This window comes from Antechinus flavipes, chromosome 2 (assembly GCF_016432865.1).
Source record: "Antechinus flavipes isolate AdamAnt ecotype Samford, QLD, Australia chromosome 2, AdamAnt_v2, whole genome shotgun sequence".
NCBI classification, from domain to species: domain Eukaryota; kingdom Metazoa; phylum Chordata; class Mammalia; order Dasyuromorphia; family Dasyuridae; genus Antechinus; species Antechinus flavipes.
The window spans coordinates 58,115,343-58,130,944 of NC_067399.1; the positions used below are offsets into that span (position 1 = coordinate 58,115,343).

The 15,602-nt window shown below is 35.0% G+C and overlaps 1 protein-coding gene across 2 annotated transcripts in view; it reads left to right on the forward strand.

Annotated features, from left to right (window-relative positions):
* MEAK7 (MTOR associated protein, eak-7 homolog) overlaps positions 1-14,791 on the forward strand; it is a 38,284-nt gene extending 23,493 nt beyond the window's left edge. Inside the window, exons 6-9 of one of the 2 annotated variants that reach the window (XM_051974924.1) lie at positions 1,039-1,442; positions 2,296-2,414; positions 9,502-9,681; positions 13,030-14,791. In XM_051974924.1, coding sequence (XP_051830884.1) covers positions 1,039-1,442; positions 2,296-2,414; positions 9,502-9,681; positions 13,030-13,152 — 826 coding nt within the window. In that variant the 3' untranslated portion in view covers positions 13,153-14,791. Of the gene's footprint in view, positions 1-1,034; positions 1,443-2,295; positions 2,415-9,501; positions 9,682-13,029 lie in introns of both variants that reach the window. The other variant, XM_051974923.1, reaches the window with a different exon arrangement.
* Positions 14,792-15,602: the final 811 nt, after the last annotated feature.

Genomic DNA, 15,602 nt, shown 5'->3' on the forward strand with positions numbered 1-15,602 from the left:
AGCGAAGTTAGAAAGTGCTTGCTAAAATAACTAGATTTTTAAAGCATCAAAGACAAAAATATAAACTTTATATTGTTTTTGAGTCTTCTGGCTAAGAGAATAAATTTAAATCAGACACTGAATCAGTGTGTTGATATATTTTAAAACTATAGTTTGGTCATGCTGTGATTGTTTTGAGACTGGACATCCCTGTCTTTCCTAGGCTCAAGATAGAGCGACCACTTGCAGAGTTTATTTGAGTGGAAGTTGTGATCTACTCCATTTTTTCTCACCTTGGCTAGCTTGCCCTTCCAGAGGCAGCTTGTCATTTTTTTCTTGGGGTTCATCATTTTTATTGGCTCTGGTCCCAGAGAGAAGCTCAGAATTCCTGAGCCCTGGCAATCTATAAGCTTCAGCCTCCCCAACAGCAAGGACCACAAATGTGTAACTAGAAAAAATTCTAGTTTTTATAAGAGTAAAAAATCTGATAGACCGTAGATCATCAGAAATTCTTAAGGAAGCAATAGGTCAATGGGCTAACCTGGTTCTGACCTTACACTTTCTAGATACCAGTTAGTTTTAGTTGGATCAGTCAAGACAGAGGCAACTTCCCCATACCTTCTTTACCTATCCTCTTGGCTCTTTCATGCCAAAATGAGGTAGGCAGTGAAGGCTTGGAAGGGGAAGTTCTAAGCTTGTTGTTTATTTATCTGCCTAGGATGGGCAGGCTGCTGTCTTGCTGGTCCTTCCTTTGTTTCTTGGCAGATGAAGATCTTCCAGGTGCTGTCCACCTCTGACACTCCGTGAAGCCTTTAGAAGTGTCTTATGGAACCGTCTTCTTTTTGTTTGAAGACCTCAGATGGGGTCTTTGGGGTTTGCTACAAGACAGATTATTTGAGGGTTGAGGACCTGGACTGCCACAAAATTAAAAGTATCACCATCATGTCTATAATAGATTTTGATACAGAGAAGAATAGTAGTCTAGACATTTGAATACTTTAGTAGAACAATTTTGTGAAACTTAATGTCTTTGCTATATACTTCCTTTCCCTCAGGTAGCCCACCAATCCCAGATAAAACCTGTGATTGCAGTTTGCTTGAAGACTGGCTGCTGAAAGTGCCCCAGATCTCCACATTTTTAAATGTCATCATCAGGCGAGGATTTCTTGTTTTGAATTCTTACTCGGAGATTGCTGGTTTCATCCCAGAGTGTAAAGATGCTAGAGACTTCATGAGCCTTCTTAACATTCCTGCCATTATTTACATCAACTCTTACCTGCCTTCATGTCTACAGCACACATGGAGACTGATTTTTTCTTCTCAGATTCATGGCTACAGCTTTGCAAAATTTTGTGGGAATATTATAGATAGAGGTCCCTGCATAATAGTGATAAGAGACAGGGATGGCTATATATTTGGTGGCTTTGCATCTCATTCCTGGACAGTCAAGAGCCATTTTCAAGGTAAGTGTGCACTTGGTAACATAACGCTTTGTGAGTAATAAATTATGTAATTGGAAATTTTCATTACATGGACATTCCTAGCAAGAAGGTATGATCTTTGAACCAACAGATATCTTTTCTAATGATTTTACCTAACATTTTGAGAGGATAATACCTCATTTTTGTGTAGATCTTCTATCACTTGTAGAAAAGTAATGCTCTCTGTAGGGTGGAAATCAGTCTAGACTGCTTGGAGAGTTCCTTCTGACTATAAAAACCCTTGAATTGTAGCAGGCAGGACAGGTCAGTGAGGATTTTCTCCATTTTAGAGAGGAATGAAGAGAAGAGAATTTCTTTAGATTCCCTTTTAGTATTCAATTATAGCTTATCGTGGTGTAACCTGGGCTGAGTTTGAAGTATTCCAGGTCTTCCATATTATTGGTAACATTCGTAATCATCTTTAACACTCCACCATCTATTCAGTGTGGTGGAATAAAGGTAGAAATCAGCTGGTCTGTATGTAAAATTCCTAGAAAAAAGCCCAGAAGAGGGCGACTTTACATTAAAGGTTCTATTAGGCCTTAGTGCACATGTGCACACACACATCCCTTTTCAAAGAAAAATAAAGTTATTGAAAGCTCACAATCCAAGACAGTAACAGTGTAGCCAGAACTGTCTGTCCTGTACATGTGAAATTCAAAACCTACTGAATCTTTCCCTCACTTCTCTAGGAAATGTTTAATGTTTCATTAATTATAAATCACAAATAGGATTTCCTTTTGTCTTCTGGAATTTGGGTTGTGTGAATTTGTGTAGATTGTTTTAATTGCATACTCAGCGATACAAACATGTTCTACTTTTTGGCTATTTTCAGGGGACTGTAGATCCTTCCTGTTTACCATTTTCCCCAACATAGCAGTATACACATACAGTGGATATAATGATCATTATATGTACTTGAATTTTGGACAGCAAACTATGCCAAATGGATTGGTAAGTGACAAAGACTTTGTAGAATAATGGATTAAGTCTTCATTATCCTTAATAAAAAATCTCTCCTCACATTTCCTTGGTGCTGGGAGGTAACTGTGGCTTCTAAAAGGTGGTACTAAGTTTTGTCAGGTTCTTCCAGACTGGGAGGGCCCCTGTCACAAGCTTGGAGAAAAATGGTGTGTGTTGTTTGAGGACCAGCCTTGGGAAGCATGGAGTCATCCCTCACTGGGATGATGGCTGGTTCAGTTCTCCAAGTTCTGACTATGCTCTAGGCTCAGTGCTGGGAGTACAAAAGCAAAAAAGGCAAAACAATTTTGATCTACATAGAGATTACAGTCTACTGGGAGGGAAAAAAATGTTTGTACAAAAAGAATATGCAAAATGTTTCTGGTTTCTAGTGAGTGGGACACAGGGGAAAGAACACTAATAACTGGGGAATAGAAAAAATATTTTATGTGATACCTGAGCTTTTTTTTTGCAGGAATTTAATGATTTTATGAGTATACAGAGAGACAGAGTATTATGATTTTATGAATAGACAAAGAGACATTATTCCAAACATGAAGCACAGTTTCTGCAAAGACATGGAGGTGCGAATAGCAAGTCAACTAGTTGGCTGCAACATTGAATGTGTGAAGAGAAATAAAGTGAAATCTGTATGGAAAGCTAGAGCCAGATAGTGAAGTGTTTTATTTTAATTTTTGTATGTGTTAGCTTGTTTCCCCCCCGACTTTTTTTTATCTTTTTATTTTATTTTTATTTTATTTTATCTTTTTATTATTTCTATTTATTTATTTATTTTTATTTATCTTTATTATTCCAGAATGTCTTCTATCACCCATTGAGAAAGTATAGAATGCAAAACCATTACAAATATGAAGTCATGCAAAACAAATTTCTCCATTAGCCATGTTCTGAAAAGGAAATAGAGAATAAAAATATTTCCTTCTGTACTCTTGAATCTTTTAGTTCTCTGTCTGGAGGTGGATAGCATTTTTCATCATGAATCCTCTGGGATTATCTTGGGTCATTGTGTTAATCAGAGGTGCTGAGTTTCTCACAGTCTTTACAAAATTGGTGTTAGTTTTAAAATTGTTCTCTTGGTTCTGGCCACTTTACTTTTCTTCAGTCAGTTCCCATAAACCACCTCCAATTTTTCTGACACTTTCTTGCTCATCAATTCATATAGCACAATAGTATTCCATTATATTCATATACTACAATTTGTTCAATCATTCCCCAATTGATGGATATCTCAGTTTCTTTGCTACCAAAAAAAAGATCTGCTATAAATATTTTTGTATACCTGGGTCCTTTTCCTTTTTGATCTCTTTGGAGTAGTATAAACCTAGTAACCATATCTCTAGATCAAAGGGTTTGCACAATTAATATTCCAAATAGTTCCAAACTGCTTTCTGTAACGGTCGAACTAGTTCACAGTTCCACCAGCAGTGCAACTAGTTACCAGTTTTCCCACATTATCTCTAATATCTGTCATTTTTCTTTTCTGCCATGTTAGCCAATCTGATGGGTATGAAGTGATATCTCAGTTGTTTAAATTTGCATTTTGTTATTAGTGATTTAGAGCTTTTTTTTTTTTATCTGAAAACTGCCTGTTTATATCCTTTGAACTTTTATAAATTTGGTTTGGTTCCCTATATGTTTTAGAAATGAGAACCTTTCTTTATTAGAAAAACTTGCTGCAAAAATTTTTTTCCTGCTTTTCTTCCAGTTTTATCTGCATTACTTTGTTGGTGCAATTTTTCAAAAATTATGTAATCAAAACTAGCTATTTCACAACCTGTGAACTTTTATTTCTCATTTGGTCATGAATTCTTTCCCTTTCCAGAGATCTGACAGGTAATTTCATACATTCGCCACTAATTTGCTTATTACATAACCCTTTATGCCAATCATATCTGTTTTGAGATTATTTTGGCATATGGAATGACATATTGATCTATGTTTAGTTTCTGCAAGATTATTTTCCAGTTTTCCAAGTGGTTTTTATCAGATAGTGAGTTCTTGCTCCAACAGTTGTGATTTTGGGGGTTTACCAATTCATCTGCTGCTTTATATCACATGCCTACTCTGTTCCATTGACTAACAACCACTCAATTTCTTGACCAGTACTAAGATGTTTTAAGGGTTATAGCTTTGTAGTATAGGTTGAAATTTGGTACTTCTATGCTGTACTTTCCTTCCCATTTTATTTTCATTGATTTCCTTGATAGTTTTGATCTTTAGTTCTCCTAGAGGAATTTTCTGGTTCTATAAAGCAATTCTTTGACATTTAATAAATAAGTGAATTTAGGTAATAATGTCATTTTAAAAAATGAGCAATTAATATTTCTCCAATTATTTAGATCTGTTTTCATTTGTATGAAGAGTGTTTTGTACTTGTATTCTTTTAGTTCCTTCTGTCCCTTGATTTGTAGACTCTCAAGTATTTTAACTCTTTACCATTGTTTTAAATGGAATGTCTCTTTCTATCTCTTCTTGCTGGTTTTTTGGGTAACATAGAAAAATGCTGATAGCTTATGTAATTTGTTTTATATCCTGCGACTTTGCTGAAGTTAATTGTTTAAACTATTTTTTTGTGAAAGGTTTCAAATGCTAGTCATATAAGCATTTATATTTTATCTTAGAGATAAAGGGAATCAGTGAAGTTTTTTGAGCAAGGAAATGACATTTTTGGATCTCCCTTTTGGATCATATCAATTTGATGACTATGTTTGGGGGTGGGTTAGAGAACAGAAAAATTTGAGGAAGGGGTACCAGTTAGAAAGCACCTACTGGTGCACATGAGAGATAATGAGGGCCTGATCTAGGGAGTATCTGTGTGAATGTAGTGAAAGAGGCAGAATTAAGATATGTAAAGGTATACTCAATAGGAATTGGCAACTGAGAGAGAGGGAAATAGTGAAGATTATTCTAGCATCTCAAACTGGAATAATTAAAAAAGGATATGCCTTCAGCAGATGTGGGAAAGGTCAGGAAAGGAGTGAGTTTCAGGAGAAGTGAAATAGTTCTGTTTTGGACTTGTTGAGTTTGAGATACCTATAGGTTATGAAAGTGGGGATATCCTTCAATTGTTGTAGGAATGATGCTTGGAAGGGAGGGTGGGGGAGAGATAGAGAAGAGGGGGTAGGGAGAGAGAGAGGGAAGGAGAGAAACAGAAAGAGGGGGAGGGGGGACAGAGACAAAAAGACAGACAAAGAGACAGAGACTTCCAAAGGGGTCCATTACAAAGAAAAAAGTTTACCTCTGGAGAGATCAAGAAAAATAAGAACTGATTAAAAAAAAAATCATTGAGTTTATCCGTGAAGATGTTGGTAAGCTTGGAGAAAGATTTGAGTTGAGTGGTAGAGTGAGAATCCAGATTACAGGGGATTAAAATATTATTAGAAGGTGAGAGAAGTAGAAACAAGTAATTTAAACAGCTTTTAGTAGACATTCAGAGAGGAAATATTAGGGGCAAATGAAGGTGTTTTGTTTTTGTCTTTTTAAGAATGAGAATGATCAGGCATGTGATCAGCAAGTGAGAAGGCATCTGAGCTAAAACCCTCATTTTGCAGATAAAGAAATATCTCAGAGGGCTAAAGTCACTTGCCCAAAGTTACATACTTTGTTAGCAGCAGAGCTGAGCATGGAATGAACCTGATTTCCAAATTCTAACCCAAATCCTAATCTAATGTTTTTCCATTACCACGTCTTTTGACTATTATTTTGGAGAGTACCAAAGTTTGCCAAAACTATTTTCTCAGCCTGAAAACTTTCTGGCTTTACTATCTTCTCTACTCCTCCACTCCATTCCTTTTATATGTTTGTTTGTTTTTAATTTAAATAGATTTCTTAGAATATTAAAAAAAAGATTTATTTCATTTTATAGAAGATAGGATAGGGGGTGATGACCACAATTTTATTTGTAGAAATTCTCCTCCTTGCTTTCTCATACAGACAATGTGTTCTCCTGCCAAAGAAATAGGAAGTGGGGCACAGAGTATCTAAAGCCTAAGGAAGACTGTAGGAGAACACACAGAAAATTGCAGGATCAACTATACAGACTGGCTCCACTATATATTTTGGTCCATAGTTGGATTCTTGTTTCTTTAGGACTTACTGACTTCCTCATGATGACTTCCATATCTTGTCTTCTCTGTACCTATTTAATGTTTATATATTGTCTTGTATTATTCTCTGAAAGTTAATTATACATAAGTATTATTTTCCCAGATAGACTTGAAATTTAAAGGTATGTTTGACCCCTAATCTACCTTTGACCCCTAATCTACCTCTCAACTTCCCTACTTGAACATGATCTTTGGTTTTTCCCTTTTCACAAATTTATCGAACTTTTTGCCCTTCTCCATTGTATTACTCAGCCTTGCACCTTAATTATGGATGTACAGATGGATCTTGTTCCACTGCTAAGAGCTTCTTAAAGGAATGGAGAGTGACTTTCTTCATTGTTGTAAAACCCTAGGGCTCGGTACAGTCAATCAATAAACATTGTGCAGGCACTGTGCTAAGTGTTAGAAATAAAAAAGGCAGGAGCCAGGTCCTGTTCTCCAGGAGCTCACTCTCAAGTGTGGAGAAACAATCTGCAAACAACTATGTGCAGACACAATATATGCAGGATGAACTGAAGAATCAGCAGGGGGAAAGCATCGTGATGCATTAATGGGAGATCATGAAAGACTTTTTGTAGAAGGCAGAGAAGAGCATGCATGATGGTGTTAGGAAAAAAGCTTGGAAATGGGAGTGGAAATTAATATTCCAGTTCTCCCATCTCAGGCAACAGGATTAGTCTCTGCCCTCATTCAGGTAAGAAGCAGCCAGCTGAGGAGAATCATCAGTGTCCTGAATATTGTAGGCACTTAATGTCCTACAAATCGAAAATAATTGGTTCTCTTTGTTTCTGGATTTGCTTAAGGTTATTATATCTGTGATTTTGTCTATTTGAATACTCCCTTTCCCAGCATGGATTGCAGTACCTCTGTATCTGAGTAGTAGACAGTCCTTCTGAGTTGTTGCTCCTGAAAATCCTTCTCTGTGGTCAGTGAGCTAATAATGAGCCTTTTAGCCAAGCTGAATTTAGTCCATTCTCACTCATTCTTTGTATCTTTTCCATAATGACATAACTTCTGAGAACTCAAGGTCATCTCCATGAGGAAGTTTTGCTGTGAAACTTTAATGAAGATTAAATCTAGTTTTTTAAAATGATAGATCTAAATAGTTATTGCTCTTTTTAAAAATAATTTTTAAGGTTTGAGTTCTAAATTCTATTCTTCCCTCATTCCCCTATGTTCTTTCTGAGATAGTAAGCAATTTGATATAGGTTATACATGTATAATCACATGAAACATTTTCACAATGAAAGGATGTCCATCAATTGGAGAATGGTTGAGTAAATTGTGGTATATGAATGTTATGGAATATTATTGTTCTGTAAGGAATGACCAGCAGGATGAATACAGAGAAGACTGGCGAGACTTAAATGAACTGATGCTGAGTGAAATGAGCAGAACCAGGAGATCATTATATACCTCAACAACGATACTGTTGGAGGATGTATTCTGATGGAAGTGGACCTCTTCGATAAAGAGAGCCTTAATTGATCAAAGATGGACAGAAGCAGCTACACCCAGAGAAAGAACACTGGAAATGAATATAAACTGCTTGCATTTTTGTTTTTCTTCCCGGGTTATTTATACCTTCTGAATTCAATTCTCCCTGTGCAACAAGAAAACTGGTTCTGCACACATATATTGTATCTAGGATATACTACAACCCATTCAACATATAAAGGACTCTTGCCATCTGGGGGAAGGTGTGGAGGGAGGGAGGGGAAAAATCGGAACAGAAGTAAATGCAAGGGATAATGCTGTAAAAAATTACCCTGGCATGCATTCTATCAATAAAAAGTTATTAAAAAAATTAAAAAAAAAGAAACATTTTCACATTAATCATTTTGAGCAAGAAAACTCAAATAAAAAAGGTAAAAAATAATATACTTCGATCTGAATTCAGATGACATCAATTCTTTGGAGGCAGATAGCATTTTTCATCATGAGTCATTGTTTTGCTGAAAATAGCTAAGTCATTTGTAGTTGTTCATCATACAATATTGCTGTTACTGTATACAGTGTTTTCCTGGATCTGTTGTCTTCATTTTCTACCAATCTGCAAACCTTTTCAGGTTTATTTAAACTCATCCTGCTTATTATTTCTTATAATAATATTCCATTACAATCATATGCCACAACTTGTTTAGCCATTCTTCAATTGATGGACATCTCCTCAATTTCCTATTCTTAGCCACCACAAAAAGAGCTGCTGTCAATATTTTTATATAAACAGGTTCTTTGTCCTTTTAAAAAAAGTTTCCTTGGGATACAGTAATATTGCCAGATGAAAGATTATGAAAAGTTTTTGTAGCTCTTTGGGCATAGGACCAAATTGCTCTACAAAAGATCAGTTTATAATTCCACCAACAATGCATTAATGTCCCAGTTTTCTCACATCCCTTCCAAAATTTTATCATTTTTCTGTGCTATTATATGAACAAATCTGATGAATGTGAGGGTTGTACCTAAGATTTGTTTTAATTTTCATTTCTCTAATCAGTAATGATTTGGAGCATTTTTTCATATAACTATAGCTTTGATTTCTTTTAGAAGTGCCTGTTCATATCTTTTAACCATTTATTAATTTCGAATGACTTATAGTCTTTTAAATTTGATTCACTTTTCTATTTATTTGAGAAATAAAACCTTTATCAGAGATACTTGCTGTGAATTTTCCCCCCAGTTTTCTTCCTTCCTTCTAATTTTGGTTTCATTGGTTTTGTTTGTGCAGAAACTTTGTATTTTTATATAGTCAAAATTTCTCATTTTATATTTTATTATGCTTTCTGCATCTTGTTTGGTCATAAATTCTTCCTTTTATAAGTTGTTGATTTTTTCAAGAAAAGAATAAAATAGAATTGTATTTTAAAAGTAAATGTTTCAAACTAAATAATAACATATCTCTCTGGGATAGATTAATTTATATGAATTTGTTTGCTATTTCATGTCTTTTGTAGGGCATGGGAGGTCAATTGGATTACTTTGGACTTTGGATTGATTGTGATTTTGGAAAAGGACACAGCAAAGCAAATCCTAGATGTTCTACGTATAACAGCCCTCAACTGTCATGCAGGGAAAACTTTGAGATAGATTGTCTAGAGGTATGGGCAGTTGGAGATTTCCAATGTTGTGAGAAGGTAAGTGACTAAAATTCTCTAAGCATGGAATTATTGCTTGACATAGAGCTATGATGTTTTTAATAACTGTTCTTATTCCTCTCTCCTCCCTCCAATATGTTTCCTGAAAGCAGTAATAAATAAGTTTAAATCTTATAAAACAATTGTTTGGAAGGCGAAATCAAGGGATCATAGCTTTAGAGCTGAAAGTGACTTGGCAGGGGGCGGGGATCATTAGATACCCTCATTTGACCTGGACTAGGGAAATAACTTGCCCCATAGCACAAGTAACAAGATTCTGAAGAATGGTCCTTTTCTCTTGGGCCTCATTGCCTTTCAGCTACTTCTCAGCTTTTTCATGGCCTCTGCCCCCGACATGGAGAATTCCCACTGTTAAAACTCTCTTTACTAATCCAGATTAGGAATTTACAGGCCCATTTCTCAAGAGTGATAAGTGGTCAACAGCTAGAATGTGGTAGAGACAGATCTGAAAACTAAAGATCTTCTTGACTCCAAAGCTACTCCTCTTGTTCATTTTGCCATGTTGATTTCTGGGGAAAGACATATTTGGTTTGGGAAGCCACCTTCTGACTTAGCTCTGTAAGTTTATTCCTTTATCTCCCTAAGTGTTCATTATTTTATCATCATTTTATTATCATTATATTACCATTAAAAAAATAATTTTTGACCTATGGGGACTACAGATTGAAGCACAATATTTTTACCTTTTTTTCTTGTGTTTTTTCCCTTTTGATTTTTCTTTCACAATATGGAAATTTATAGGCTATATCTATCAGATTACTTGCTGTCTTGGGAAAGGGTAAGGGAAAGAAAGGAGAGAAAAAAATCGGAATGCAGTCTTACATTTGATTTTTTTTCATTAATTCCCTTGAAATTCTTGACCTTTTGTTTTTCCTTATGAACTTTATTATTTTTTCTAGGTCATTAAAATAGTTTTTTGGGAGTCTGATTGGCATAGTGCTAAATAAATAGATTAGTTTAGGTAGTATTGTCATCTTTATTATATTTGCTCACCCTATCCAAGAGCATTTAATATTTTTCCAGTTGGTTAGATCAGACTTAATTTTGTGTGGAAAATTTTTTGTAGTTTTGCTCATAAAGTTTCTGATTTTCCCTTGGCAGATAGATTCCTAAGTATTTTATACTGTCAGTAGTTACTTTAAATGGAATTTCTCTTTGTAACTAACTGTTGGATTTTTTTAGTGATATATAAGAATGCTGATGACTTATGTGGGTTTATTTTGTATCTTGCAACTTTGTAAAGGTGTGGATTACTTTTTAGTAGAATCTCTAGGGTACTCTAAGTATACCATCATATCATCAGCAAAGAGTGATAATTTGGTTTCCTCATTGCCTACTCTAATCCTTTAATCTCTTTTTCAACTGTTATTGCCAAAGCTAGCATTTCTAATACAATATTGAATAGTAACGGTGATAGTGGGCAACCTTGTTTCACTCCTGATCTTATTGAATGGTTGCAGTTTTTCCCCATTACATATGGTGCTTACTAATGGTTTTAAATAGATGCTACTGATTATTTTAAGGAAAAGTCCATATGGAATGAAATCTTATAAAAGTGAATGTTAAAAACTATTTTTACATGTAATTGGAAAAAATAAAATACTATTAAGTGAAAAAATCTTTTTTAATTCACTAAATATTTCCCAAATATATGTAAAAATTTTATTAACAATCCTATATTTTATAACTTCGAGTTTCAAATACACTACCTCTCCCTCTTCCCTCCTCGAGAAAGCAAGCAATATGCTATCAGTTGCATATGTGAAGTCATACAAAACATATTTCCATATTATCCTTGTTGAAAAAGAAAACACAAACCAAAGAGTAAAAATAAAGTTTAAAAAGGTATCTCTTAATCTGCATTCAGAGTTCATCAGTTCTTTCTCTGGAATTGGATAGTATTTTTCATCATGGGTCCTTGGGAATTGTCTTGGATCATGGTCTTTCTCAGAATAACTAAGTCTTTCACAGTTCTTCATCCTGAAAATGTTGCTATTACTATGTATGCTGTTCTACTTCTGCTCACTTTATTTGTATTTTTATAAATTTGACTCTGTTCCATATATATATTTGAGATAGGTTTTTGTGAGAGAAACCTGTAAAATTTCCCCTGTTTCCTGTTTTTCTTCTAAGTTTGGCCATATTAGTTTTTGTTTATGCAACAGCTTCAATTTCATGCAATCAAGATTGTCTATTTTACTTCCCATTAATCTTTTTATTTCAAGGTTTGCTCATTAACTCTTCTCCTAGCCATAGATCTGATAGGTACATTTTTTTCATGCACTCCAATCTACTTATTATATCATCCTTTATGTCTAAATCATTCCCTTTTCACCTTATCTTTGTATACATTATGACGTATTGATCTATGCCTATTTTCTGTTAAACTGCTTTCTCGTTTTCCCAATAATTTTTGTTAGCTGTTGAGTTCTTACCTCTCAAAAGTTTATTTCTTTGGGTTTATCATTATTGGTGTATTTGTTCATCGCTAGCTTTTAAAGGAACAATCCAAACCTGCTTTTACTGATTTTGCTTGGTAGGTTCTATTTATAATTTTAGCATGTGCAGCCTCATTTCTGTTTGAATGAAAAAGAAAAGTTTTACCAAGACATTATGATATCAATTAAGCAGGTTCCAAACTGTCAGCCCTCTTTTCCTTCTCTCTTATTTTCATGAAGGTTGCCACATTGCCCAGGCAGCGTGGCTTTTGTTCTTCCCCTTGATTTATGAGGATCAAATTAGTGTCACTGCAAGTTAGTAGAGAGAGAGGCTCCAACCTTGCAGAGACTTTACTCTGTGAAGGAGAGGAGGAGGATAAAGTCTGAATGCAACTACAGACCTATGGAGTCCAGTAGGAGATGTTCAAAACCACCTAGATCAATTCCTTATATTTTCACAAGTGGGAACTGACTTGCCCCCCAAAAAGCTCATGGATAGTGGACTGAGATAGTAATCCCATGGCAGAGTTAGGATTCTAATTTAGTATCTATGACTTCCAAGTTACATAGAAAAGTTCAATACTTCTTCCAGTGGACTGCACCTTCTCATCAACAGGGGAGGATGGAGTCTCTTGGCAGAAGAAATAAGCATGATGGGCTTTCTCTGAAAACTCAAAAGGAGGTTTTTAATAATGACTTATCATTTAAAATGTCATTATAATAAGAAGGGAAAATAGATTATTTAGTCCAATTTCTTTCTTTTCTTTTAAGCCTATTTTAATAAGCTCAAAAATTAATTTATATTGGTTTTTGTCCATTCTGAGTTGTTAATTACGTGTACATCAGTATCAGTGTTACAAACATATTTGATTCTCTTCTCTTTCCTTAGTCATCCTGTAAGAAGAATGTCTTAGATAATGAAAAAGAGGTGCACTGCTTATTAGAAATGATTGGGAAATGTCGTCATAGTGAAGGAGTTCGAAATCCATGTGACGATGAAGATGATGATTGATAAGGTGCCATCCTCAGCTCTGTTCGCCTAACAACGGGATCTGATCATGCTGGGACTAAATTTTGAATCCCACTCTAGCTTAATTTCAATATGTAATGAAAATCTTCCCCTTGGTGCCATATCTAGAGTCAGATAAGTATCTGGAATTGGGAAAAAAGGTTGTTGGCTGGATGAGTAAAAACAGTACTCTTTGTGTTTCTTCTCTATAGCCTATGGTTATTTCAGAAGTTTCTAATAGAGATCTTAATTATTCAAGCAATTGGGGAAAGTTCTCTCATAGATAAGCTATGCTTAAATAATAAGTATAAAAAGAATATTTTAAATGCTAAGATTTTGATCATTTCAACTGAAAGTATTTGCCATCATTCCAAGCTTTGAAACTTCGGATCAGTGTTGCAAGCACAGTTTGCATTTCTAGAGTATCTTTATTCAGGGATATTATCAAGGTGGTTGATGTTATTAACAAGATTATTCTAGAAGAGTCTTCAGCCCATGAACCTAAACCCTCATTACACAGAGACTCATAGAATAACAGGGCCTGAGGGGCCTTAAAGTTCAGTCTTTGGTTTCTTTCACAGTAATACACAGGAGGCATATTTAATAAATCCTTCTTATTTTAATGTCTTTTTCATTTTCCAGATGGAAAAACTGAGACTTAGAGAAAGGAAAGGCCAATCAGGCAAAATACTCTATTGTAATAAACTGGGATAGACTCAGATGTGGAGCAGTCTGGTACCTTGCTGCAATGTGACTCACAATGATGTGAAATTTGCCCTGTTGCAGAAGATCTGTTTGTGTTTAGCTAATCCATTAAAGTACTAGAAGTACCAGCAGAACTTCCCTAAAGTTGGGCTCAAGCATCACTTACAGATCCTAAGATATAGTTTTGTACAGATGTCTCCCTTTCACCTACTGAAATGAAAAGATATTTGAGGGTCAAAGGTTATAAATAGGCAGTTTTCAGAGGGAAAAAAATGCAAGCTATCACTTAGCCATATGAAAGAATGCTCTAAATCACTAATAATTAGAGAAATACTCATTAAAACAACTCTAAAACTCCATTTCACACCCAGATTTACAAAGCTGGGGAGAAAAGGAAAATGAAATGCTGGAGAGGCTATAGGAAAACTTGTACAAATAAACCAACCCTTTGATTTAACAATACTGCTATTAGATCTGTAGCCCAAAGAGGAAAAGAATCCATTTGTACAGAAACAGTGGTAGTTGGTTTTTTTGTTTGTTTGTTTTTGTGGTGGTGGAAAATGAGAGGGTATTCATTAATTGGGGAATGAAACGAATTATAGTATATGAATGTACTATTGTGTTGTAAGAAATGATGAACCGGGATGGTTTCAAAAGAAATCTGAGAAGACTTGATGTGCAGAGTGAAGTGAGAAGAATCAGAAGAATGATTTATATAATAACCATATTGTGAAAGAAATTCAAATCAGTGTCATGATCAACAATAAATCAGTGGATTTAAGAATTCAAATTAATTTTTTTGGGGGGGACATGACTAATGCTAGAATTTGTTTTGCGTAACTATACACATTTGTAATGGTCTTTGTTCTCACTTTCTCAAGGTGGGTGGTGGGATGAAGAATTTGGAGTTGAAAATAAAATTGAATTAAAAAAAAAAGATTTATGGGGATATTTTCAGTAGTTGTGGGTAGGCTTAAAGTCCCATGATTACCTAAACTATTGGGGGCATGGCGTGCCCTCATCAAAGAAGGTACTGTGCATTATAAGCAAAGCAAAATTGAATTAGCTCAGAAGAAACATGAGATGCTCAAAGTTAAGAGAATCCACCCCAAATGTTCATGGGGACTATTGGTGTTCGACCTGTGTCGGAGCATTCCAAGCTCGTACTGGTCTGATCAGCCACAGCTGGACACATTGTAATTCAACTCACACATAGTGATGACATTTTGGACCTCTTTGAAAATGAAGGACAACCACCCACCAAGAATCATTCCCCAAAGATAGCCATGAATATCTTCATAGTAATGTTTTGATTTATGTTAACAATAGGTAAACCATTCCATTCTGGGGCAGATAAGTCTTATAAATAGAAGTATCTGCTTCAGCAGGACGAGGTGTTCTCTGAAAGCATCAAAGGAAGCAAAGATTGAGATGAACTGAATTATTCCTATTAAAAACTAGATTTTTATTAGCACTGTATTATATGGGATGGTATTATATGGTTTTTAACTCAGATATTTTCTATATGTAATTCTAAAGCAGATGTTTGAAAGTGAAAATCTAAAAGATTAAATTCTGATTCTGGTTAAAGTGTGCAGAATTGCCTCGTTATTTTCAATTATACAATTAGATGGCATAGTAGAATTAAAAAATGTGTATATTAAATACCATTCAATGTTACTTTTGTTAACAAGTCAGAAAAAAATTATACCAGCAGGGCTGGATTGTGCACGAATGGGGCAAAGATC